Source organism: Podarcis vaucheri (genome assembly GCF_965113315.1).
Source record: "Podarcis vaucheri genome assembly, chromosome: 12".
In the NCBI taxonomy this organism is placed as follows: domain Eukaryota; kingdom Metazoa; phylum Chordata; class Lepidosauria; order Squamata; family Lacertidae; genus Podarcis; species Podarcis vaucheri.
In genome coordinates this window covers 28,700,054-28,728,053 of record NC_138750.1, presented here as the reverse complement: position 1 = coordinate 28,728,053, position 28,000 = coordinate 28,700,054, and the positions used below count along the sequence as shown (strand labels likewise).

At 41.9% G+C, this 28,000-nt stretch overlaps 1 protein-coding gene across 5 annotated transcripts in view; it reads right to left on the bottom strand.

Annotated features, from left to right (window-relative positions):
- Positions 1-28,000, bottom strand: part of OSBPL3 (oxysterol binding protein like 3) — a 59,609-nt gene continuing 31,609 nt past the window's right edge. For 3 of the 5 annotated variants that reach the window (XM_082193321.1, XM_082193322.1, XM_082193324.1), the window contains 12 exons: positions 27,755-27,862; positions 19,968-20,102; positions 18,598-18,691; positions 16,937-17,187; positions 15,168-15,305; positions 13,978-14,041; positions 11,676-11,754; positions 10,243-10,387; positions 9,875-10,019; positions 9,148-9,274; positions 8,600-8,722; positions 1-6,798 (listed from right to left, as the gene is read on the bottom strand). In XM_082193321.1, the coding sequence (XP_082049447.1) occupies positions 6,702-6,798; positions 8,600-8,722; positions 9,148-9,274; positions 9,875-10,019; positions 10,243-10,387; positions 11,676-11,754; positions 13,978-14,041; positions 15,168-15,305; positions 16,937-17,187; positions 18,598-18,691; positions 19,968-20,102; positions 27,755-27,862 (1,506 nt within the window). In that variant the 3' untranslated portion in view covers positions 1-6,701. The remainder of the gene's footprint in view (positions 6,799-8,599; positions 8,723-9,147; positions 9,275-9,874; positions 10,020-10,242; positions 10,388-11,675; positions 11,755-13,977; positions 14,042-15,167; positions 15,306-16,936; positions 17,188-18,597; positions 18,692-19,967; positions 20,103-27,754; positions 27,863-28,000) is intronic. The other 2 variants (XM_082193323.1, XM_082193325.1) reach the window with 1 other exon arrangement.

Sequence of the window (28,000 nt, the reverse complement as noted above, 5' to 3'; positions counted from 1 at the left end):
TGGTATTTGAGATGTAAAATTTATTAACATCTAACTAAACTAGTTACAGGGGATCAAATACATAATATGATACACAGTAAGATGAGCCAGAACTTTTATAGCAAGTTCATGGTATAAAAAGAAAAAACAAAGAAAACTGGAAGACAATAATATTGCAACAGTGAAAACACCCATTGTATAATGATACAGTCCATCAGCAGGTTAAAGTAAGTACCTTCCCAATCCAAATGAGATTATCATTTGAACAATGAAATATTTGTAGCAATCAAGCGTTCATGTGAAGTAGAGCAACCTCTGAACAGTAACTTGAAAACCAAAATGTTAAAGGATCATCCTGATTCTGAAATGATAACAATTTCACCTAGTTTCTACTGAAGGAGGCCAGGATTGTTGTTGGTTTTTGTATGTGTGTTTTTTTTGCAAGGAGTCTAACAAGATCGTGTGAAAAAAATCAAAACAATATTAAAGAATTTGGAAATATATTAATGTGGCAGCTAAATAGGGAGAAAAGTAGAGAAGAGCGATAGCTTTATTGTCCTTAGATTTAGGTGAAAAAATAGTTGCTTTAAGTAAAAAAAGATATGCAGTAACACTGATTATGTTTTATTGACAAGAGAAAGCTAGCTTATTTTCCTTCTTTATTTCCCAAAGACCTTCAGTATGGAGAGAGACCATCCATCCACCTTCTTCACAGCACCCTAAACTGTTATTTTTCTCCTTCCAACTACTTCAGACGGTTTAGAGAATACAAGAAATTCCCTTATATATTTTCCCCAAACAAAAACAACTTTCAGTGTTCTGTATATTTATGTATTATAGGGTAACAGAGAACAGAAAAAAATGTAGACCAGTAGAAAAAAGCAGCTAATTTTACTCATCCAATATATCAAATCTGCACCAGCCCCAAACTGAGGAGATTCGGTGCTTGGTACATTTGAACCAAGCATAGAATGAACATGACAAAATAATGACAAAGATGGAACAATTTAATTCAAAAATAAGAGTTGGGATAGATGGCTACATGATTGCACCCCACCTGATTGTAGCCATGGTCAGTTAGCATACCCCAGACAAGGTTACCAATGATATGGTCTTATCCTGGCGCTAGGGTGCCCTATTTCTCAAAAGGGAACCCTCTATTTGAAGGACTGTCAGATTCAAGTCTGGTTTATAGATTTAGGAACCACAAGAAGGGAGAGCAGAGAAGACCTTGAAGTTGCTTATCAACGATTAATACCTGGACAGCAGGATAGCTCACCTGGTCACAGTCTTCTCCACTATAAGATGTACTGACTTTCTAATTAAATTATAGTACTTATTTCTAAATTTGCATAACCAAATCTGTATCATCTTTAAACTCGTTCCTTTAGTGATGCAATGCAATGGTGGTTCTGCCCAGAGCAAGCTAGAGTAATTCTGGCCCCGGATAGTTGCTTCAACTTGTCCTGCCCCAGCAGACATCTTGCAGAGAAAGTTCCTTTGGATCCAACCTCATATACTTATACGTATGTTATTATTGGCTCCTTCCTTGATGTCCTTCCACTGGCAGGTGAAAACTGTTTTATTCCTCCAGTTCTTTTGGGAACTGACTGCATATAAGGAAACAGTGATGTACTGTGTCCCCTCCTCCCACTGCCTGCATTTTAATGGATACAGTTTCAATATAGTTTAACTGCTTTTTAACCATAACCTTTAATATGTTTTTAGCTATATGTGTGCTTCATTTGTATTTAATTTTTGTGATTCCCAGTTATGGGAGAAAGGTGGGATATAAATATAGTGCTAATAATAATAATAATAATAATAATGGTATCTAGATGTATGTTTAATTGATAAGATACTAAGGGTGCTTCCAGATGGTAGTTTGTGGTATCAAAAACAGAAAAGAACTCAATTAAAAAAAAAACGCCTTAGCACCCTAATAGAATAGTCTGAAGCTTCCACCACTGGTTTGGTGCTTCATTGCTTCTTAAATTGTGGTGCCCAGAATCGGACACAGTATTCCAGGTGTGGTCTGGCTAATACTTTCCTTGATCTGCTGTTCCTCCTGCGCCAATGCTGCAAATCAGTGTGGAGCAGCTGAAACCAGCAAGGAAACAGACAGCCCTGCCAGTGCCAGAGTGCAGTTGTCAGGTACCTGACAGAAACCTTCCACTTGTAAGTGCCCTCAAATAATATCAGATATGTATAGAATGAGTTGGTATGGATATTCAGCCAGGTCCCAGCAATTGCTGAAGCAATTGCCTTTCCTCTTCCGTGGCACGTAAATCATGCAGGTTTACACCTAATTACACCTTTAGAGTGAATTACAGCAATCGAATTGTTTAGGTGGTGATTGCAGGTAATAATATGAACATGCAAAATTTCAGTGGAGTGGGACCAGTCCAATTACATAACTGGATCCGAAGGGCTAAGACAACACAAAGTGATGTGTGCATGCCCTTGCACCACACTTGAGTATCCTCCCCCAAATATTGGAAAATCAGGCTGCCTAATATCCAGAATTACTTACTATGGTGGTGGTGATCATTGGCATATTTACCTGCCACGTTTTGCTCTAGTGAGGTGGGCTGAAAATTCCTCTTACCATATGCATATACTCAGGGGAATAAGAGGTGATCAGGCAGGAAATATTTAAAAGATCACAAAAATACGTGATTAAACCCTTAATTTCAATTGCTGCATTCATGGGCCCGGCCCTCCCTTGAAAAAGAAAAGCTATGGGTTTTGCAGAAGATTGGATGATGTGTGTGTAAAAGGTGAAATTACGGCCCTGTGTCAATGTGATAAAGGTCAGATGAAATGATGCTAAGCTATCTGTAATAAGTGATGCAATGTGTGTGATGAACTGGCCATATGCCTGTTTCATCATGCATCCAGTTCCCCATTCTATGTATGTGAAATCGAGAAAACAGCGAAATGAACATGCTGACCCACAGGGCGTGCAAATCTTTCTTTTTAAAAACCAAAACAAAATCTAGCAAACAAAAATTGAAGCACTGCGCAGAGCAATGTTCCTTTTCGAATTAGAGCCTAGAGTTCTATCCCAGCAGTAACTGACTAATGCACACATTACGGTAAGCTCTTGGCTCATGAACAATGATTGTATCTGTTTCTTTAAAAGCTGCATTAAATGTTTTGGTTTTTTTTAAAACTGCATTTCAACTGTACAAAGCAATAAAAGACAAAAGGAAACAAGCGTTTCCAAGGACTGCAGCAGCTAAGCAGCAGTGACATTTCTGAAAGTGCAAGGCAAAATTACATACCCAAATCTTAACTGACTGTAAGCACGGAATATGATTTATGCCAGAGATAATATACAAATAAATGGATTGTAAATGAAAGAGCAAACCTGTCCAAAAATGGAATAATTTTTGTCTGGAAAATAATTACATTTTTTTTTAAGAAGGAATTGTCCCAAAGAAAATTACAAGTTACAAGAAATCTCAATTAGTGCAAAAAATATATAATGTGTGATATTGTCAAATAGTGAGCCCCCGCAAGTAAATTGCTATGTGGATGCAAGGGCGTGGGGAAGAAAAGTTAGAATAACTGTCATTGCTTTATATGAATGAAAAACTAGGTATGTTATCTCCATATTGATCTAGGGTCCCAAATTCACATTGGGACTCTAGTATAGGAGGGGGGACATTACCGGTTACCAGATGTCCCCGTTTCCGGGGGAAAGTCCCCAGATTAATAAATCAGTCCCCTGACAAAATCAATCTATTTAGTAGGGAATTGAAAAGTGTCCCCGGATTCATTGAAAAAAATCTGGTAACCTTATTTACCTCGCTCTCCATAATCCTAATCTGAACTGCCCACACCAGGAACTTGCCTATAAAAAAGAGCTTCCATTGAGATGAATGAGAACATTTTTTTCTCATGCACATCGCTGGTGTGGACCGCCCAGATCCTAACCAGGACTGTAGCAGGGGGCAACGGCTGAAAGCCTTGAACCCTCAATGCTAAGGTCCTAGTTCAGAGTCTGCACCCCACACTACCAATTTGTATAAAAAACAACACCACCATTGCAGTTAAGGGCACAAATATGGGGTGAACATAGCGCCTAGTAAGACCCTGAGTGTTTAATGAGGCAGCAAGCAATTGTTGTGCTGAGTGACAGACATGATCTTATTGTAATGGAAGATCTTATAAATAAATGAATGGAAAAATTATTAACTGATGTCTGAGGGGTTCTCGCCACCCCCACTTCAGTTGGAAAGTTTATGCAGTTTTGCTAAAATCTGGTTTCCCTTGAGACTGCTTAGGCATATATAAATGGGAGAGTTCAGAAGGTCATTAACGTTTTCTATTTCGCCACTCCATCAATGTGCATCTGCAGAACAAGCTGGTTAACTATGTTAGCTTTAGTTTTGTATGGTGGTGTGCTTGTGCCGTTGCGAACGCTCGTCCTCATGCATCTTGTGTCTCGCTAAGTTAGTTGTGATCTAGTTGTGCGCTATACAGTTTGCAGGAAAAACCCTGCCTGAACCTGTTTGCTTATTAGAAGGAACAGCTCTAAACCAGGTGGGACAAAATACTTGTATGGAGCTGCTCCCTTTGCCACAAGTGATTTGGGGCAGCTCACGCAGGGAAAAGCTCCGCACGCATATTCAAATTAATGTATTTTACTTCTGTTCACAGCACTTGGATGCAAGACATGTACTACATACTAAGATGAAGAAAGAATGCTTTACTAATTTACAGAAAGTACCATTCAACACTGTAATCCAGGACCACTCTCCCATCAGTTTGTAGGCAATGGACCTGAAAGCTTATAGAAGTATGTGTTTCAGACTCTAATTTTCTGCACACACGTTTCCTGTTTAGCATGATATTATATTAAAACTGTGATTTAACAAAAGAAAAACAAACAAGACTGCCACCTACATTCCAAAGTGCTGTTTTGTCTACTTTGGATTCCTTCTTCAACATGCTAAAGATGCTCATGAAGATATTAGAATACATAGAGAGGATATAGGAAAAACATAACCATTTTAGTGCAAGACAAATATTTACCTTAAAACACTAAACAGGTAAAGGAAGATCATATATTCCATACATTGTATCTAAGGCAGATGGTTTTTTTTTTTTTAATAATACAAGATAATAAATGTGCTGCTCAGAAGAGGTAGAAAATACCGAAATCTTATTTCAGAAAACACCTGTCTCTTAACCACATTTAGCTACTTTCCAAATAGTTAAAAAGGAGGGCTTTTAAAAAAATTGTCTAGCAGGATCTTCTTATTAAAAACAAACCAGAATCGTAAAATAAAGAGTCCATGCTCTGTAAAGATATTGCCAGCCCCAAAGAAAACCGTGTTTCTTTTCCATTTGGTCATTATTTTTTTACCCACAAGCTCTGTTTAGGAGTACCACTAAATTGCATTTAACCAAATGGTGCTTTCTAGGAAAAGGTAGCTGCTCGCAATGAACAGCTTTTCTATTGGATTTTAATATGAACTAAGCCATCGCTAACTTTGGTTGGACTGTGCCTCAAAAGTTCAGTCTACACAGCATGATTCATATATGCCAACTGCACAAATCTGGGACACATTCCACTTGGAACTTCCACTGTGCGAGCCCTGCTGAAGTCTGCGGTGGTCCTGCTTCCGTAAAGGTCAACAAGGCATAAGAGAAGTTCCTAGGTGTCTGTGTCCTTTTGCTTGCATGTAAGGCAGTAGAACCATCAATGCTACTACCGCTTAGTACTACTTTCTTGGAATGGGTTAGCTAATGGAATAAAAAGAACAGGAGCAATCCAGACCGCCAGCAGGCTGCAACGGAAGGGCTAAACAGAGCAGTGAAGACCGACCGCTGCATCCCAGAGCCCAATGGCAGCTAGGGTAGGGACAACAACCATTTTGCTTCCTTATTATACCAGCTCCAGGCTGGTACAACAGAGAGGCCCAGATTGGGCCCGTTTCCACAAGTAACTGGTGGCTGGACTGGCCGAGGATCCAAGCGAACTTTAGCTTATGCAGCTCTGCTCCCGATTTGGGGATATATAGCAGCTACTGCCAGCAGGGATTCCACAGGAGTGCCTTCCGCTCATCCACAGTTGAGGTGGGTGCAGCTAGCCGCTCCATGATAGCAGTGCCCAGCACAGCTAGGCAGAACTGGGCGAAGAAACATCGCCATCTCATGGTATTATGCATTGATCTGCCCATGTGCTCAAAAACAAAGCAAATCCAAACCACAAAAAAGATTCCCAAAAGATCAGTAACTGAGATGGAATCTCAGGCAAGAGACAGAAACACACTCACTCTGGCTTTGGTTAGCTTACTGACATCTTGTGGGGTGGGGTCAGCTGCCTCCATTCAGTTACTGTAGTGCGGCTGAAGGTTCCTGGCCAATACTGTTTATCACACAACTCAATAAGGCATTAAATCTGAACTTGCATCATCCTTTGGAAAAAATAGTGTTAAAGCTTCTCTCCTCCCCACCCCACCCTTTCAGAGATAACATTCAACAATCATTTATTAAATATATATGTCAAGAAAATTAGAGTTTTTTGTACATTCAAATAAATCATGGTTACTATCAAAATAGCAAAAGACAAACAGAGTAACGCAAATGTGCTTGTCAAAAATCTAAATCAAGCAGGAGTCTAGAAGGTTATGGTGATACGCAGCATTTCCATTCTTATAATCAGAGAAACAGCAGCTACAATGTCCTTTTCGTTTGTTTTTGTTTTTTCACCATAAGACAGCATTATCCACCTTGGAAAAGCCAGGGTTTTTTCTAAGTTCTAGATAAGTTCCATTGCTGACCCAGGAGTCATCTTCAGATTTCCTGTCAAACAATCAACAGAGCTTTTTTTAATTCTCCTGTGAAACATGTATGTTTTATGCCACTCAGTGTGGCATTCATATTCCTCCCACACCCCATTTAATCCTCAGAACCACCCTGCAAAGTAAGACTAGACATCTAACCAGCTTCAGGTTGAGTGAGGATTTTAACTGGAATTTCCCTGGTCTGAGTCTGACATTTCACACACTCAGCAGTGGCTAATGATGAATAATTATGCTACTCTAAAAGTGGTAGCGGTTGGCAGATCAAGCTATATTGCCAAAACTGAACTCCTGGGCACAGCTGCCACTGGAGATTTCAGAAGCATGGGAACTGGCTGCAAGTGTAACCCTATCCAGAGCAAGAGAACCATCCACTTCCAGATCAATTGGACCTTTCACACTGCACACATTTGCCACATCTGCTTCAGTTTATTAATCTCACTGGATCCCACACTATATTTCAAATTCATTTAAGACATACAATGCTTCACCTGGAATACTGAAATGAAGTATAGGGTTGTATATGCTGATGATAAGGTAAAGGGACCCCTGACCATTAGGTCCAGTCGCGGACGACTCTGGGGTTGTGGCGCTCATCTTGCTTTACTGGCCGAGGGAGCCGGCGTACAGCTTCCGGGTCATGTGGCCAGCATGACTAAGCCACTTCTGGCGAGCCAGAGCAGTGCACGGAAACGCTGTTTACCTTCCCGCCGGAGCAGTACCTATTTATCTACTTGCACTTTGACGTGCTTTCGAACTACTTGGTTGGCAGGAGCAGGGACCGAGGAATGGGAGCTCACCCCATTGCGGGGATTCGAACCACGACCTTCTGATAAGCAAGTCCTAGGCTCTGTGGTTTAACCTACAGCGCCACCCGCATCCCTTATGCTGATGATACTTTATCCCAAATCCCTTTCCCCAGAGGTTTCATGTAGATACTGAAAAGCACAGGGGATAAGACTGAATCTTGAGGCACACCACAGAATAAACCTCATGAAGTAGAACAGTAATCCCCTATGATCACCTTCTGATAGCTAGAATTGAAACCACCATCACAGTACAGTGGTACCTCGGAATTCATTCCAGAAGTCTGTTCCGGAAGTCCATTCGACTTCCAAAACGTTCAGAAACCAAGGTGCGGCTTCCAATTGGCTGCAGGAAGCTCCTGTAGCCAATCGGAAGCTGCGGATGTTGCGTCTGACGTTCAGGTTCTAAAGAACGTTTGCAAACCGGAACACTCACTTCTGGGTTTGCGGTGTTTGGGAGCCAAAATGTTCGACTTGCAAGGCATTCGGGATCCAAGGTACAACTGTATGCCAACTCCCAAACTAGCTAGGCAACTCAAATATGCCATCATGTCTGGCAGTGATGAGGAACCAACGTTTCTGCAGGAAAAATCCATGAGTAGGATATTGGGAGCTGTGTCCTGGACCTTGAGCTGTTATTCAACTCCATCTCCAATCAGCCTCAGCCAACATGGCCAATGGTCATGAATGACTGGAGTTGTAGTCCAACAACATCTAGAGAGCCACAGGATTCCCCATTTATTCCTTGATTCCTCACTTCTCCCAACATGTTTCCGAGTTAGCTTCCAGCCACCCCACCGCAAGAAAACAATTTCTTTGGTTTTCCTAGCCCATTGTTTTAGCCACAAGACATAAATAAAATTATGGCTTTAGCAATTAGGTAAGTATTCTGAGAAATGAACTATGAAGCGCGATCTTGTGGATCACTTTCTGTGCCACTCTTCTAGCATATTAGCAGACATTTCAGCAAAAAAATCTGCTATGTTAAAAAAATACCTGAAAAATCTAGGCTGATGCTCCATATTGTTTTCTTCTAGAACTTTCCGCCGCTCTCTCTGTAGCTGCTCAATCCTTTGTTTTTGCATTTCTGCTCCTTCAATATTCCCTTCCTCTAGGAGCCTGCCGTACGCAACGATAAAAGAACAAAGCATTATTGGCATTTTATTTTGTGGCTCCCTTAGCTTAGTATCTGCAAACCATGAAGTAGCTAGAGCTTTTAACCAACAACCAGATAATTGTCCCAGGTTACAGATTGGGAAAACAACCAGTGAACTGATTCTAGAACTCAACAAAAAATGGGAGGGAAGGGACCCTGACATTTCAGAGGCAGGTAATGATCTCTACTCTCTTTTTGTCTTTCCCAAAAAACTGACCAGTAAGAACCGATTTTCCTTGATGATGGGCACAACACATGCACATCCAGCCTCTGAAGGGTACAAGATAATAAGTGCTGCCTCAGTATGTATTCAGCTACAGGAAACTTAATTATTTAATAATAATAATAATAATAATAATAATAATAATAATAATAATAATAATAATACCTTTGGTCTGGTCTAAATCGGGTATCAGTAGATGGTAACAGAGGCCTAGTGAGCGGGTCCAATTCATTTAATTCTAATGCAAACTGTGTGAAACCATACCACTGTTCATAATCTTTTGGCATTGGATCTGCAAATAAAAATGGATTTGATTATTTTCTCCAGCCCAATTCTATTCATAATTTCATGACTTAAGAGCAATGATTACATACATAATATCTGTGGCAACACCCCAGTCTCTGAACTCCCTCCATAGGGATGTTTGCCAGGCAAAATTGGTTACGGTAATTTAGACATCAAGAGGACTTCCTACAAGTTTTTAACAACAATGGATTCTATGTGTCTCTGTGGTTTTATTCTATGCCACTTTTTTTACCCATTTTTATTTTTTGTTTTCCACTCCCGTTTTGTTTTCAACTGCTCTGCTTTGGTTTGAAGATAACCCTTAACCATGGATTCAGTTGAACTGTTTGCCATGGTTGAGCATTATCTGCATATGGCCAATGTCTTAAATATGACCTATCTAGACAGTCATTTATAGTGAATTATTATGGATTTCTCCATTACAAGACTCCATCCATAGTATATAGCATGGTAAAGAACTATAGTAAAATGTACTGAAACTTAAGATGTCTAGATTGTGGCAGGTGGCAGTCAATAGAAGAGCATATGTAGGGAGTGCAAATGCTTTATATGTGCATAAAAATAAAATGGTTGATTGGTCACTAACTTGCTCTCCAGATGCACTTTGGCGAAGATGGTGTTCCGCAGTATATATTCTCATGCCATTTCCCAAAAATACGATGTACTACTTTCCCATTTTTGTCCAAAACATTTCCTTCAATCTCATGTACATTGTGATTCCAGTATTTTGTCTGGAGATAAAATGAGCAAAACCAAAATCACTTCAAAAGATCAGGAAAAAAACGTGAATTAGCTTGCTCCTATAGATATGCCCAGAAATGACTATGTAAGCTTACAACCTCAGGATATTATTCAACATCCTCATTGCCCAGGAAATTGTGCTAGTAAACTTACTGACTTTTTAAATGAAATGGCACAGACTCTTGAGAACATCCAAGGTAATGTTAATATTACCTTTACAAAAGTAAGTTTGCAGAGACAGCTGTGGTCATTCAGATTCTTGATTATGATCTCCCCATAGTGTTCTATCCATCGCTGTCCACTTAATATATTATGAATGCAAGATGTCACCTTATTCCATTCATAATGGTCCTTATAGCTAGGAGAAAACAGAGGACTGTGATTTCATGTTGTAATAAAATATTAGTTAATAAAATCAATGGTTTTACTTAAAACATTCATCTCAAACAGCCTGAATATCCAGTTTTGATTCCTTTCAAGACAAACAGAGACAAAGCAAAGAGAGAAAATATCTCACCAAGATAGGAAACTTGCACTTGGGGATAGCAAATTTATTTATCTTATTTAGCAAAATTTATATACCACTTGATTCTAAGAAAACCTGGTTTGCAAAAATATGAAACATTAGATTTCTCAATAAAAACAGAACAGGTATTTTTAAAAATCCAAAAGATTAATAAAATCAACAGATGCTAAATCGAGGCAAAACACGTGGCTCTGTATTGCCTTTTGAAGCATCTGAATTTTATTGTATTCCTGGAGGAATCCTCCTTAGAACTGACTCATGCTTGTGTCAGTGCAGGAGCACAGGGAATGGCAGTGCAAGTGGGCAGTGGGGTTATGATGAAGGTCACAACGTGTTCATGTGTTGGGAGTTGTGGTACGTGCTGCCCACAACAGTTTCTTAGATTTCCAATTGTGCACATGGTTAGCGACTGCATCTCCTAATCATTACAACACACTGCCATACACAAAAAGGAATAGGCATGAAAGGAATAGGCATTGCACACGGCATCCACACGGTGGCGCTCTCAGCAAATACTGGGAGTGCTAGCAGAATTTCCCCTTCGGAACTGAACTGCATACGCAACCCCTTATTTTGTATGTAGTTGCCGCCATAAGCTTTAACAACTTTTCAACAGCTGCACAGATCTTCACCATACCAATGAGAAATGGCTTTCCTCAATAAACCTCAATAAAGTGCATTTATAGTTTTCATCAAAATTGGAAAGAAATATACGATAAGCTTGTTTTAAAAAGAGTGAATGGGTCAATTTGTAGCCATTTTAAAACTGATAAACCTGTTGCAATCAGATCAGTCTGAATTTGCCACATTCACAAGCTTTGATCATGGGATGATAAATTTTAAGCTGTTGACTCAACAGGTGAAATTTTTATAAGCGACAGAATGTTGAGCCCATAATGGTATGTCCCAGGTTCAGTCCAAAGGTATCCCTAGTTAAAATAATTTCTGATAGCAGGTATCTTGTATATATGTTATGCACATAATTCTCTGTCTGTGGCACCATATGATTTGCTAGGTTATGGAAAGCGAAAAAATATGGAGATTTTTCTGCCAAAGAAGTTTTGACAACCCCAGAGCCGCAAAATGTGAACTACAGTCTCCATACAATTACAGAACTTACGCTGGCAAAATTACATGTGTTGTACCAACTGGCACAATTTCCATGGATTTCCCCCAGAATTTGTTTTTCCATCTGATATCTGAAATTTTAAAAAAATTAAATTAAAAATTAAAAATCAGTAATAAACTAAGTACATCCTTAACACCAAACACATATTGCTATTGTCGAGCTGAATTGTTTACTAAGTGTTATACTTTAAGCCTGAGACCATCAATAAATTGACAAAGGTATTGAATAGTGGCTGTGTTTGAATGTCATGCTAAACCATGGTTTAGTGGTATGTGGGCAATCACACTAAACATGGAGCTCATGGATTCTCTCTTATGCTCCCAGTCACCCATGAGGATGACTTTGGAAGCTTTTGTGTTCACTTTTAGTTAACTACAGCTTGGTGCAGCCCTGAAACTGTGGCTGACAATAACAATGGTTACTTTAAACAAGAAGCTTCAGAAAACATGGTTGGAAGTGACCTGTTTGAAATGAATCATAACTAAAGCGAACGACACAGACAACACAACAGACTATGGTTCACCCAAATCTGAACAAGCCACACTAAAGAAGGATAGAGGAGTGCATGAGCCTGAAATTTGCTGTGGCTCATTCACTTTGCACAAAACTATGGCTAGTATACATTCCATTGCTCATTTACAAATTTGCAATCAGATGTAACTCTATAGTGAAATCTCGTATTTCACTTATGTAACATCACAGCTCCTAAGCTTCAAATGGTGCTGAATATAACCAGGAGAAAACTCAGCCTGGTGACTAATAGTTATACTGACTTAAGATGCTTAAAGCAAACATATTGTGATTCTTAAATCATGGCAGTTCGTATAACCACAGCATATTTTGTAGATGCTTTAATTTTTCCTCTTTGGAGATTGGAACCAGACTCTTGTTTTAGACAATGAAGTCATCTGAAACATTTATGACAAGCAGGGAATACAATACTTCGGTGTCTTGAGTAGTGGAGGTTTCCAGAAGACTTAAGCATAAGCCAACTGTCCTTGCATTCGTTTCCCTGAGAGCAACCCACTCAGTGCTGCTCAAATGTAAACTCAATAGGGCTTAGTGTGTAGCAGTTTAACTGTGTCCTTGCTTTCAATTCAAATGTTTGGGGAAACAGGCAAGAATTTGTTTTCCTATTGGTTTGTTCAAAAAATGTTGTATTATTACATTGTTTCTGTGTGTTTTTAAAAAGACACACACACACACACACACACACACACACACACACACCACTTATACAGTGGTACCTCGGGTTAAGTACTTAATTCGTTCCGGAGGTATGTTCTTAACCTGAAACTGTTCTTAACCTGAAGCACCACTTTAGCTAATGGGGGCCTCCTGCTGCCGCCGCGCCGCCGGAGCACGTTTTCTGTTCTTATCCTGAAACTAAGTTCTTAACCTGAAGCGCTATTTCTGGGTTAGTGGAGTCTGTAACCTGAAGCGTATGTAACCCGAGGTACCACTGTATATGCTATTATTGTAGAGTAGTATTGATACCACAGACCAGTTTCAAGTCTATGGCAGCAAGATGATATCAATTGCCTTGCGTGCCCAGCTACAGAGTCCCCTTGCCCGGAAGCACCCGACTAGAGAGGGCTAAATGAATTAACACTACAAATGTGATGCTCCTGGCTGACTGTGCTGCTGCAAGCAGGACCAGCCAAGATAAATAGGTGGGAAGTGGACCTGAGTGAAGCCTGCTTCAGCCAGGTCTACTCCCCAAACCCTGCCCCCCTGAGATTGGCCGCAGATTGGCCTACTTGAATCGAGGGTCCTCGTGGGAACCCATGGGCCCGCACACCTTACGAGGGGACGCAGCAACGGCCGCAAAGATGGCATCGTGCAGCAAGGGGACTCGGGCGGAGCCACAACCACCGCTTACTGGGAAGGCGGTAAGCAGCCATTTCTAAAACAGCACCCTCCTCCAAACTGGCTACATCAAGCTGTTTCAATTACAGATGGTTCACTAAATCCTAAGGTTCAAGGATCTTATGTCCTCCAGATGTTCTGGGCTACAACTTCCATGATCCCCACCAGCATCGCTGATGGGAGCTACAGCCCAGAACATCTGGAAGAGACCAAGTTGGTGAAGGCTGGTTGAGGTTAGCCAAGGTTGAGGATACGTATGTTTGTTATGCCAATGTCTGTGTTTCCCCATCATGCCATAGAAACAGATTCTTTGGCACAGCCAGCACAATCTCTGAAGCTGCACTAACATCTGCCACTAACGTTTGAGCTTATAGATTTCCTTCACGTTCAAGTAAAAACCAGAGACAATAAGCTAAAGAGTTACCTTGCCAAAACACAAAGTTATCAGATTCAGCGTGACATGCAGATATAGGTGGGTGATGACTGACCTAAGAGGAAGGGGAAAGTAACCGTTACAGCTACAGGTTTTTGTTTTTTTTTAAATGACTTCCATTCCTCTCTCATGAATTATTTTAATAGTTTCATTTTATTTCAAGCACAGCACTGACCACAAGAGGGAGCTTGTGACAGCAAAACCAGCATTGGATAGTGATAACGAAACATTAAAAGAAATGTTTAAAAACAACAACCCAGAAGAGCAGGTGTAAAGCGATTAATACTAATTTGTATTCCGTTCCCATTTGAATGGGAAGTTAATGAGGACTGTTATTTTTAAAAAATAAATAATAAAAACAAGTAAATGTAGGTATATAAACTGTCTTAAATCAAGTCACTTGCAAAGAAATAAAATCCAAAACATAAAATAAATCCAAAAATAAAATAAAAAATAGATATAGGGAAACACAAATACCAGAAAAAGGCAGTTAAACGTCAAGTTTGGTTTCCAGTCAGAGCTATTGTTAGAGAGTGTTATTTAGTACAGGATAAGGATCAGGCCTGAGAAAAAGTGAAGTATTTCCTGTTGAGTAATAATGAAGTTCATTTCTGTCTCACCTTAGAGAAATATAGTCTCTAGACTGAGAAGTGTTTAATCGGGTTGGAGTGGTTTACGGAAATTTGCTACAGATTTAAGTAACGGAAAAGAAACAGTAACATTTCTGAGGTACAAGAAATAGCAACCAAGCTCAGCATAATGTAACCATACAAGCTAATGTAACCATCTATTTATACTGTAGTTATTTAAAATATAATTAATTTTGCTTTTCACTTTAAAGTGGAACCTGAGCTGTTTTGTATCAAGTTTATGTATAGTTACTGCCAGGAAACTAAGGGATATAATTCACTTGCCATCTGGATACACAGGGCAGTGGTAAAAGTAAAATATTTTAGCGAGTGTAAAGAAAACACTAAGGTGCAAGGCACCCACTCACTCTAAAATATATGGATTTGGAGGTGGTTCCTCAAAGTAACCATTCTATTCCACAGCTTTCAACAATCTCAGTTCAAGCTATGTATGCAAAAGTCAACTGAAGCAATTCAGTATAAAATTAACCTACTGCCACATAATCAGAACTAGCAAATTTTTCAGCCTGGACCACAACAGAAAAGTAGTACCTGTTCAGCAAAAAACTGAAAGCCTTTATCTTCTCGGATACATTCGTAGGTTTCTCCAAGCACAGGATTAAAAGGCTTACTTCCAGCTCTGTAGTAACTGGATGCATAAGCAGATACGGCAAAAGCAGCCACATATACCTACAAACAGAAGACATCATGTTACGTTGGTCATTAATAATATGTGTCATGTCTTGCTGCATTTTAATTTTTTAAAAATCTGATTTTTGGGGGGGAGGATGTTCTAATCTCACACTGACTGCAGACACCATTTTTTCTCCACTTTGCAATTTTAATATTTGCAGATATGTTTCCTGCAATCTGGAACAATATCTTTAGCATGGGAACATGACTCAGTATTTACAGAATGACACTAAAGTTCCTGAATTGCAATAGACTTTAAGAAGAAAACAAAAATTAAATGGCTGTTTTGAACTAAATTCCATTGCAATGAATAAAACGACTACTGGATTTTTATTATGGCTTCATTCTCATTAAAAGCACAATAAGCACCTCCAGATCAATTCATAGAAATAGCAGAGGTAGACTCCCATGACAAACCATGTCAAAGCTCCATCGAGGGCAGATGGAGCTGTCAGCATGAATTTTTCTGAATGGCAGCCAGAATGTTTGCTTCATGCACAGAATGAACGGGGTGCAAAAACAGTTTATTGTGCTTTTCATGGGGGGTCCGGGCACCCTGCAGTCATAACACCACCAAATAGCTTCCAGAAGGCAAATACAAAGAAACAGAGGGAAACTTGCTGGTTGTTTTTTAAGTGACAGTTTATACGTTACTGTATCCAACACACTGGGGATTCATCTCAATGGGTGGTGGGATGATGATGAGTAGTCAGGGAGAGAAGAGGGAGCAGACTGGGAAGGGGAGGTGTCAGAAGCTGAACAGGTAAGCAGGGTTTAGTGAGCTGGGAGAGTCTGTGGCAGAGAGATGTCCAGAATCCGAGGCAGAAGTTGAAGCAGGCGAGTGGGAAGAGGGAGTCCAAGAGGAAGAGATGAGTCAGGCTGGTGAAAAGGTATGGGTGTCTCCCCGTCCTGCTGTGCCAAGCTCCCCTCACCTCTAGTTTCCCAGAACCAGGAGAGAGATGAAAGGGAAGGAGCAGAGGCAGGCACACAGACGCAGCCTTAGATTGCTTGGGAAAAGCCCTGGAGAGGAGGTAAAGGGACCCCTGACCATTAGGTCCAGTCGCAGACGACTCTGGGGTTGCAGTGCTCATCTCGCTTTACTGGCCGAGGGAGCCGGTGTACAGCTTCCGGGTCATGTGGCCAGCATGACTAAGCCACTTCTGGCGAACCAGAGCAGTGCATGGAAACGCCGTTTACCTTCCCGCCAGAGCGGTACCTATTTATCTACTTGCACTTGACGTGCTTTCGAACTGCTAGGTTGGCAGGAACAGGGACTGAACAATGGGAGCTCACCCTGTCGCGGGGATTCGAACCGCCGACCTTCTGATTGGCAACCCCTAAGCTCAGTGGTTTAGACCACAGCGCCACCCGCAGACAAAGACAACTGTGGGAAGGCAGGAATCTCCAGTCTCCGCAACTGCTTCATAGGGGCAAGACCTACTGAAGAAGAGTTCCTGTGCTCATCTCCTGTTTCTTCTGGTCAAGCGTTAACTCCACTTACTTTGTGTGATTTACTGTTGGCCAGCTCGCTCCTGACAGCTGATGCACGAACCATCACATGCCTGAGGACATGCAAAAGAGAACTCACTTTCCTTCTAGAGCTGCCGAGGGACCCAATTTCCTCTTACCATCCTCTCAAACAGGTTGGGCGTACGTGCCGCTTTATCCAACAACTCGCTGTACTCCAATTCCTCGCAGAGGCGCTGCAAAGTGTTCAGCGGTTCGTTCAGCTCCACTGGCATGGCCACCTTGGAGAGGTCTTTCCCAATGTTGTTCCGCAAAATGTTCCAGAGGCTGATGTTACTAGTGTTGGGACACGGAGCCGGCAGACACGTCCTCCGCTTGGAATGGCATTCCAAGCTGTCGTCGGGAACACTGTCTAGAAGACAAGAGGCCAGGATTAAATTTGGCAACACCCCATGGTTAATATCGACACTTTTGCAGTTGTAGCAAACCACAAAGAGGCTTCCTTTCAACACAGTCCTGAAGAGGATGTAGGTTATGCCGAGACGTTGTGGCTTGCCCAAGAGAAACCAGCAAAGTTTCATAGCTGTGCAGGAATTTGAGACTCCTTGCACCAAATTAGCTCTCTATCCCCCCCCCCCATCTGTTTCCCTGAAACCGAATTGCTCCCCATTTTAAGCAAGTGTTTAATTTTGCCTGAATTGGGAAGATAATCTCTGTGTATTCAAGTAGGAAATTAGTTTTCAAATTCCAGCACCAACGATGCGCAACGTGGGACCAGTGCAGCTAATTGCCAGCCCAGAACCATGCAGAAGAGTCCCAAAGGTGCTGTATGTTTTATCAGCTACACTTTTTGAAAAACAACAACACCCTGCCACATTTTAAGCAGGACTTTTTATTCCAGGGAAAGCATATATGTTTGATAGCTATGGACCGATCTGTTTGTTCTGCCTCCTTTGTGAAGAAAGAGAAAACAACAACCAGTAAATCTAGTGCATAAGTACCAACTCCTAAGGGCTGAGGTCCTTTTGCCCCCCACCCCAATTAAGTATTTGAGAGGGCCGGGCCTCCCCAAAGTTGATGGGTATTGCCATTAAAATGTTGTGCGTGTGCCAAGCCTTGAGATCCATCTTGGGGGGGGGGGGGCTTACCTGCCCCGCCATATTTTATTGTAGTTGGCACCTCTCGATCAAGCGGAAGGGGAAAGAAATATCACTTCAGCAAGAGCACAGCCTGGAATGGGAACACCTGGGCCTTGTGTGACAAAAGTGGGTAACTGCTGCATGCTTATTGGACGAAGGCCTTGGGGCACAATCCATCCCCACCTAAGTGCTGTGCATTTGGAAGCAAGGTCATGGGAGTCAATGGAGCTATGTTCCTCCCCTCACCCTCTTTGACGGTGTGTGCTGCAGCGCATCAGGCCATTACTAGGGATGAAGGATTTGTGTATGACTGCACAGGCTCCAAAACCTATACAGAGGGAATGGGAAAGGGAGGGCAAGAACCTCTGAGCTCTGTGGTTCTTGTTTTCATTCATATTGTGTATTTTGTGCATTTGTATTGTGATTTTATGTTGTGAACCGCCCTGAGACCTGCGGGTATAGGGTGGTATATTACTACTACTACTACTATTATTATTATTATACAGGTGGTTTCTCCTACAGGGGAGAGATCACTGTAGGCCATTTCACTGTTGCAAAAATAACCCTTTAAAAGGAAACACAATCCTGAACGTGTCTGTATCTTCATTTCTGCACTACAAGTTTCTGGTAAAGAGAAAGCAGAAACCCTCAGGACAGACCACAAAGAAATTTGTAACTCCTACCGAGGGTTTGCCTTTCATTCTCTATGTCGTTACTTAGGTTGTCTTCGGAGATGTTATCACTCACATCACTCGCGTATGAATCATCATCAGATACCTGAGGCGGAAGGAAATATGCTTTCATTCTGATTAAAAGGAACATGCAGAACACCACAGTATTTGGGAAACTGAAAAAGTGGATAAAAAGAGGCCATGAAGTTTGAAATGGATATTGCAACGGCAAAACCCTGCTGTTAGGGACTCTACTTGTGTGTGTCAAGAGCAAAACAGAAACCTAAATACACATCCCAATGTTTAATACCCACACACCCACAAATCTTTGTAACATTTGTCAGACAGACAAATAATATTTGAACATATGTGTCAGAGCTGCTTCCAGATCCTAGCTCACAGAGGATCACGCTAGCCAGCGATCATTAAGTAAAAGTCTTTATTGAGTTACAGTTTCCATTCTCAAGCTGCTGCGTGCAACTCTACGTCTAATGGCTAGATCGGCGAAGTCCCATCTGAGTCTCCGCCCCTTGCGCACCAACTTAATATCCTAGCCCTGCTCCACCTTTTCCGCCTGACTGTTCTCCTCTGGGTCCCTCTGCCCCCCGGGGTCTCTTCCTTCCTGGATTCTTCTGACGCCGACCCCCCGGACTCTCCTGTCTCCTTGCGCCGGGCTTTAGGACCTGGCTCTCTTTCAGGGCTGCCCACTGCGTCACTTCCCTGTGCATTTGAACTTGGCGCGCGCATCCCACCTTCCACTTTCCGTCTGACCGTTTCTTCGCTCCCCGATGGAGGTGTGGCCACTCCTGACTCATGCCCTCCCCCCTGTTGTGAGCTGCCAGCGCTTGATCCCTGGCTCTCTTCCTCTTCCCTGCTCTCTGGCGGTGACGCTGGTCCCGATTTCCAACTGCTCTCCTCTGAGTCCCCTCTGGCTCTATCTCCCTGGGGTGTCCCCCTAGGCTCCCCCCTTGCCCTGGCCACTGGTGCTCCTTTCTGTGAATCTTCTGATTCACTGGAAAGACTCGGAGATCTCGGGTCGTCGTCATCACTCATCTTTTCCTCTGCCTCCTCCCCCTCGCTCTCTGTTTCCTCCCTTGCCCTTGCCTCTGCTCCTGAACCCCTGACAATATGCTTTTTTAAAAAACAAAACAAAACAACACAACCTCGGTAACATCTATAAGCAGCATTTCCTGCAAACCCCTCCTCCCCCTTTTTCAAACTGCTTTTCAAACCTAGCAGTGATAAATAATTGTGTATTCTGAATGGTACATAACATGTCGCTTGCTGCCCTGGGTTTGCAATTAGTGTGCCGAGACGGTAAAGGTCAAACAGCTTTGAAACAAGCGACATGAGACCATTGCTTCCGACGCCGGTGCCCAGACCTCGTTTTCTGAAGAGCTGGCAGACAGCAAGACTTCCTGAGCATCAAAAAACTCGGTGAGCGAATCCGTTATAGACAGCCGACTTTCGTTGGAAAGCTGGTGAACTAGACCCCTGTTCTCGTCGTCTGAGTTTTCCTGCAAATGAGAGACAGAAAAGAGCCTTGAGCGAAAGTGTCATTGTTAACAACGGAGGGAGCTGCCCTATGTCTACATTGACTGTCAGAGACTCTCAGGGGTCGCATCTTGGACCTTCTGCATTCTGCCTACCCTTGAGTTTCAACCCCAAAGATACCAAAAGCCACATACAGTGGTATCGTGGGTTCTCAAACTTAATCCGTTCTGGAAATCCGTTCCAAAACCAAAGCGTTCCAAAACCAAGGAGCGCTTTCCCATAGAAAGTAATGCAAAATGGATTAATTCATTCCAGACTTTTAAAAGCAACCCCTAAAACAGCAATTTAACATGAATTTTACTATCTAACGAGACCATTGATCCATAAAATAAAAGCAATAAATAATGTACTGCAGTCACACAATCAATCAGCAGCTGAACTGGGTTCCACACAGTCACAAATACAAAACAAAAAGAGCTGCAAAAACAAAAAATGCAAAATAAATAGCAAAAACAGACAGACCTCAGCGTAACACTCAAAACGGAAGTGTGGCACTTAAATCAGAAGCATAACACTCAAAACGGAGCACGTTTGCCTTCTGAAAAAAGTTTGTCAACCAGAACACTTCCCAGTTTACAGCGTTTGGGTTCCAAGTTGTTTGAGTACTGAGGCATTTGAGAACTAAGGTACCACTGTACTATTTGCTCAAACAAGCTTATAGGGTGAGCAGAGGAAGCAAGGCAGCCCCAGGATTCTGTCACACTCCATAGCGTTCCTTTTACTTTGTTTAAAAGTGCTGCTTGCTGCTAGTGGGGTCCACTAGTGATCTGGCAGAAGACACATTTCCCTATATGTAAAATCCAGCATAATAAAAAAAATGGTGGATGTGAACAGAGTATCCACTGTCACCGCAACCATAGAGAAACGTGGATTGGGGATCATTCAGATGGAAATTCCCAGGTGTCAAAAAAGGTTATTTACATATGCTGCCACTGTGGGCCCGTGTTTTGTCAGCCCCAAAATGGAAAACGAGCGAGGTCCCAACTAAAGAAGAACAGCAACTTAAGTTGATGGAATACGCGCAGCTTGCGAACTTAACATATAGAATAAGAGAACAAGAAGAAAATAAGGGAATACTGGAAAATGTTTATTGAATATATGGGGGAAATTGTGTACACCTGAAAACGTTGGCAGCATTAAGATAAATTCAACAGTGTAAGTAAGTTTTGGTGGATGTAATAATGAAATATGTAAAATATGCAGGGATTTATGATATGCAGAATGAACCATGGAAAGAGAAGAAGGGAAGTCACTGATATTTGAAGGATGTTTAAATGAGTATTCTAAATTGTAAAACAGAAAATTAAATAATGATTATCTATCTATCTATCTATGAGAGAAATGCAGAGAAATTGGGAAGAGAATCCCCATGTCGCCAAACCTCATATGGAAAAAAAGAACATTGACCAGGAGCATTAGATTGTTACTGAAAAACTGAAGTACAGGCTGCAAAACAGGGGTAGCTAATCTGTTGCTCTCCAGATGATGTGCGGCTCCAACTCACATTAGTCCCAGCTAGCATTGCCAAAGGCCGGCATCTGGAAAGCAGCACCTTGAATACTCCCTGCAGTAAAAAGAATTGAGGGCAGCATGCACTTTAGAAAGGACACAAGGAGCAAAAGCATAGAAGGATTCAGCAAAATGTCAAATAAAGACAGGCATTATGTACTTCGTATAATTCTTTTCCGCCCTCACATCTTGTTTTGCCAGCCTGAAAGACAGTTGCTAGAACGCTCCTTATCAGCTTGTTCTTCCCCACAATAAATCAACAGGCTTAAGCTCTGACTAAGATCACTTTCAAGCTATTACTACTGGTTTTTTTTTAATGGATGAGACACAGTCATACGTACGGCAAGTTTGGATCGAAGAGTTAAAGCAGATTGCGCAACAAACCTGCTTTGAGAAATGGGGCCTTTTGTGTTAAGTTAGTGGGAATGTGCGCTGGGAAGTATGAGAAAACAATTGCTTGATGCAAATGTCCTACAAACTCCCCACAAGCAAATCAGAATAAATGCTTGATAAACAACAGGCTCCGAATAACATTCTGCACATCCCTTGTGAAAATAAAGCAGGACAGGAAAGTGGTAGTGCCCCCGACACTTCATCAAATCAGGCTAATTGCTTGGTTTTACAAAACAAAAAGAAAAAAGAGGGAGGGTGGCAGCTCCAATTTTAATCCTTTTTAAAAAACCTTTTCCTGTTGTTCACCACAGAGAATTGGGCAGGTGTATCAATACCCCTCAATACACTTGTGTTGACTTGTCGAAATGCAACATCAGCAAGCATGGCCGATGGTTGGGGATGATGGGAGCTGTAATCCAGCAACATTTGTATGGGGAAGGTTACTTCATAATTTCATTTTACACAGACTTTACCCATGCCAATGAAAGGTTCCTTGACCCCCCCCAAGGGATCTGTCGGAGGTCCCTTCCAGCTCTATAATTCTATACTGCATTTTATAGATTTTGATTGGGAAGTAAGCAGCACACTTGGCTAATTGAAACTGACGTCCTTAGCTTATCCACAAAGCTTATCTGTAATGTGTTTTTTCTATTAAAAAAAGGCATTTACAAGAGTGTTTTCCACTCGACAGCTTTGCTGTTTTAGTTCTGATAATTTGGTCACTTAACTATCAAGAGCTATTTGATGTGTCAGGCCTTGGCACTACACATATTATTAAAATAACTCATTAAAGTCAACTGTACGTGGAACACTCTTCTCCATGAGCCTTAGCTTTCAAGTCAGTTACTAGGATTCTTAGATTTGGCCTTATGCAAGAGAAGCTCAGCATCAATAAGTAAGAAAGTAAATAGGTAAAGGACCCCTGGACAGTTAAGTTCCGTCAAAGGCGACAACCAGGTTGCGGCGCTCATCTTGCTTTCAGGCCAAGGGAGCCGGTGTTTGTCCACAGACAGCTTTCTGGGTCATGTGGCCAGCATGACAAAACCGCTTCTGGCACAATGGAACACTGTGATGGAAACCAGAGCGCACGGAAACTCTGTTTACCTTCCCGCTGCAGCGGTACCTATTTATCTACTCGCACTAGTAGGCTTTTGAACTGCTAGGTTTACCTTTATCAATAAATACACCATGATGGATCAAAGCATTCATGAAAGGAGAAGAGGTGCTGTTACCAAAGTAGGATGGGTAAAAACATATGTTTCTTGTTTGTTTGACAATGTCTAAAGCTTAATATGGTTCTATTTAATGGGAAAATCAATCAACCAAGAGATTTGGTGTAATGCAATACACAGCAGTTACAGCCACGATTATGCCATAGAAAACATCACTACAACTCCTCATTTTTCCATTTCTTCACTGTTTGTGACCCAAAGGTTCTGTGGAATCCATGTTAGTATAGCCCAGCTGTTAACAAAAAAACAAACACACAATTCCCAATATTAAACCTCAGCTCCATCGTGTAAAAAGGTTTCATGTCCCATTCACTGCTGCCATTTATATCTAGACTCAATGCACAGAGGCTTTCCATGGTGGGGGGGGGGGGGGAAGGACACCACAAATAGTTGTTGTGAGCTGCTCTATGCTTCATTGCAAGGGTAGGAAGCCTGTGGATCTCCATGTTGCAAGAGTACAACTCCCTTCATCCTTGGCCATGCTGGGGTGGGAGGGAGTTGGAGTCCAACTAGATCTGGAGAACCCATAAGCTCCCTACTCCTGCTTTACAACCACTAGAAGAGAGGTCTGGGGAGTAGGCAAGTTAAATTCTCACCAATGGCCTTCCTCAATCTGCTGCTCTCCAGATGTTTTGTACTATTATCAGTCCTAGCTAGAAAGGGAATTGACCAGGGATGGTGAGAGTTATAGTCCAAAACATCTGGAGGGTTCTAGGTTAGACAAGACTGGCACAGTGGAACCTCGGTTTTCGAGCATCTCGGAAGCCAAATGATTTGGAACCTGAACGCCGAAAACCTAGAAGTACGGTTGCTTCCGTTTTCGAACATGCCTCAGAAGTTGAACGGCTTCCGAGGCGCATTTTCCATTTTCCCCCATTGACGTTGCAGCTAGCCCATTGCTCCTTGGGTTTTTGAACGTTTCAGAAGTCGAACGGTCTTCCAGAACGGAAAACCGAGGTTCCACTGTATAGGATGAGAAACAAACAATGTAAAGAAGTTGCATTTAATGATCCAGCACTGGGATTCTTTAACATTTTCTGTGCACCAGACTCAGCTCTCAGCTTCTGCACAGCCAATGGTAAGGGGAGAGGGAAGAAAGGAAGTCTGTAAATAGTAAGAGCTTGTCACTTTATAACTTAACAGTCCTGAACCAGAAGATTTTACAGCGCTAATGGAGCATCAGCAGACCAGTTCTGCCCCACCAGTGCAAGGGAAACTTCCTTGGCAGATGAGGCTTATTTCCTGAAGCTTTCTGCTTTCAACAGAGCTCAGTGGTGGTGCACAAGTTAAGCCACTGCCTGATATCCCTCAGGCTTTCAGTTCAAAACTGATGGGAGGCTAAAGTCCTGATACTGCGCCTAAGAACACAGCTCAGCCGTTCCTGCAGCTCAAGGAAGACAACTAATCTTTAGCAATCAGAAATATACGGTTGTGAAGGATAATTCACCAACAACATTCCATCCAAAACAGATCAATTGCATCTCTTGAAACTGAAAAATCAATGCATCCTCAAAACCCATTTTGCAAAAGCTGGGCTTGGAACATCGTATTACAAACTCTAATATAAATATAATGTCCTATGGTTCAGCTGCAAAATGAAATACATCCAGACAAAGGGTGGGCTAAAGTTTACCGGCTTCTCTAAAAGTAATTGAGCATTGTCTCTTCAAATGTCTTTTGCAGGCATGCATTATGAAAATAACAGATTAAAAAAACCCAGCTACTGTTGGTAACATCTTTTAATTCTAAACTGTGAACTCCCACTTCTTCCCCTCCAGCCTCACTGCAACCCCAATACCTAAAGGATCGTCTCTTTTCCTGCTTAGACTCTGTGCTCGTCATCTGAGACACACCTTTTGCTGTGTCCAAAATAAGTATGGAGAATGGGTAACTAGAGAATATGCCTTCTCTGTCGTTTCAATGAGCTTCCCAGATAGGAATGCTTAGAGTCTACTTTACTATGATTTCAGGGCTGCGTAAAAATGTTTTTAGCATCCTGGGCAGCTTCAGTGATATTGTTATTAAAAAGGTAAAGGGACCCCTGACCATTAGGTCCAGTGGTGACTGACTCTGGGGTTGCGGCGCTCATCTCGCTTTATTGGCCAAGGGAGCCGGCATACAGCTTCTGGGTCATCTGGCCAGCATGACTAAGCCGCTTCTGGCAAACCAGAGCAGTGCACGGAAACGCCGTTTACCTCCCCGCCGGAGCGGTACCTATTTATCTACTTGCACTTTGACGTGCTTTCAAACTGCTAGGTTGGCAGGAGCAGGGACCGAGCAACAGGAGCTCACCCCGTCACTGGGATTCGAATCGCCGACCTTCTGATCGGCAAGTCCTAGGCTCTGTGGTTTAACCGACAGCGCCACCCGCGTCCCCATAATATTGTTATTACAGTCACTCAATCTACCTTCCCAGGTAGGGCTGGGAAAGACTCCTGCTAGAGAGCTGCTGCCTGCCAGAGTAGACAACAGTGAACTACACAGACCATTGGTCTGGCTCTGTAGGCAGCAGTTTCCTATGTTAATATGTTTAATCATGCTTCGGTGTATTAAAAATATTGTACATCATTTTGATACTTTTTTCAAAAAAAGTATAAATTGATATACAACTCTAACAAATCAAATCACTTGTTCAGAACTGGTGAAGTCTATGCAGATCCTGATCAACAATCAGAGTAGGTCCTGGAATTGCCACTTTGATGACAACATCACGTAGACAGCCCCTAAAAAGTGAGCAAACAGTTGTTCTCCTGCCTGTTTCTTTTGAACATTCACAAACGCCACTTAAAAATAAAAAATGGAACAGTAGCAGAGTTTCTGCAAATGAAGAAGCTAGTGCAAACCCTTCCATCTTTTTAAAACTTTTCATCAGGTTGAGCCCTATTTTCCATGTCTCTTCTCTTCACGCACCTCCATTATAATTATTTATGGATAGTGCTGTTTTAACAAGATGTGTTTTGTTTTCAAAAGATTTTAAAATTTGCACAAAATCAAAGAAGCATTTTGGCACGAATCTAAAAAATATATATTTAAAGAATTAACTCACAGCTAAAACTGTGCCCTCGCGTATATTTTTATCCCCCCCCAAAAAAAATACGGTTATGTTATGCCTACTACTGTGGACAGAACGTAGTGGTGGTGTAAGAACACACAAAGCATAATATTCAGAGTGTGGAAAAGATGTCCATGGGAAGCCCACAAGCTGCACCTCAGCGCAATGGTAATCCCGTCCCTGTCATTTCCAGCAACTAGCATCCAAAGACATCCTGCCTCTGACTGGAGGTACACCATAGCCACTATTGACAGCAGCCATTAGGGCTAGCACCATTGATCGTTTTGTCCTCCATGAATTTGTATAATCCTCTTTTAAAACCATCTATCTAAGTTGGCGGCTGTCACAGCCCTTGCATGCATTCTCTGCTGCCTCTTGTGAATGTGGTGTTATTGTGAGTCTCTGTGTTATCAGTGAAAGAAGTACATAGGAAGCACTACTGGCACAGCACTATGTGCCAACAAGGTCATTAATTTTCAATCTTTCCTCCCTTCCAAGTCATAACATAGTACGTTCCAAAGTTTAATCGCGAGGTGCTCACCGGCACCACCTGTTTACTCAAAACATCAGTCAATGTTAAATCAGCCTACCAATTTCTATCTGGCTTCTCAAAAAGTATTACATAAGATCAGACTAAGTTATTGTGCTAGTCAAAATTTAGAGAGCATGTGGTTAGCAACACAGCCCTGCTTCCTTCATAGCCGCCATCTACCTGCTACGAATTATAAATATATTTCTGTTCAATTTTATGGAAATCGCAGTTGCAAGTGCCAGAAAGACGTTCAAGCAAAAAGGTAAACTTGGCTACTGGCAGGGAGACTCTGCAGCTCCAGCGATGCTTTGCGATTTCACCTTATTCTTCCAAATATCAAGAACCTGGCATGATGATGGCGCATTGGCATATTATAGCACTTTTTCCCCCAGTAGCTTTTGAGAGATGTGCTTTTCAGGCTGATGAGCAGTGTTGAAATATTCTACTTCGGCTATTTACAAAACAGAATGCAAGTTGTGTCTCATGACACGTGGTGTGTGTGTGTGTGTGTGTACGCACGCACGCACAAAAGCTGTAATGGAAGGAACTATAGAAAACTAGTTAGAGACACAAAACTGTTCAGCGACACCAAAGAAAAGGACAGGACAACTTTTGCTAATGAAACTCTAACAGCGGAAGGGCAGCAACTAGGCTGTCAGCAAAAAGCACCGAAAACATGCTTGGAAATAAAACTGTTCTATGGGAAGTATGCACAATAATTCATGTCACAACAGATGAGTCATAAGCACAGGAAAAGGAGCAGCTGAATGGGGTGGAAAAAAGAAGCAGGGTATTGGTTGGGCTGAGGTGGGGGAGAGAAGCAGCAAGCAGCTTTGCAGAAGGACAGGGAATCTATACCCACCTTTGCCAAACCAGGGCAGAAAAATCTATACCCACCTTTGCCAAATCAGGGCTGGATTTTGCATTAGCTGCTGAATCAAGAAGCACAGATTCGGCATGTATTCTGCGTAACCGGTCTTTAAGATCTGTGTTTTGTGCTATGGCCTGAAATGTTTAAGACAAAAAAAAAAAGTACATTTGGGCTATTAAGGTGTCTCAGCTGATCTTATATGGTTGCCTTTATGGTTCAAAACACAGACAGTTTAGTGCTCTAAAAATATTTGAAAGGGGGGAAAAACAACC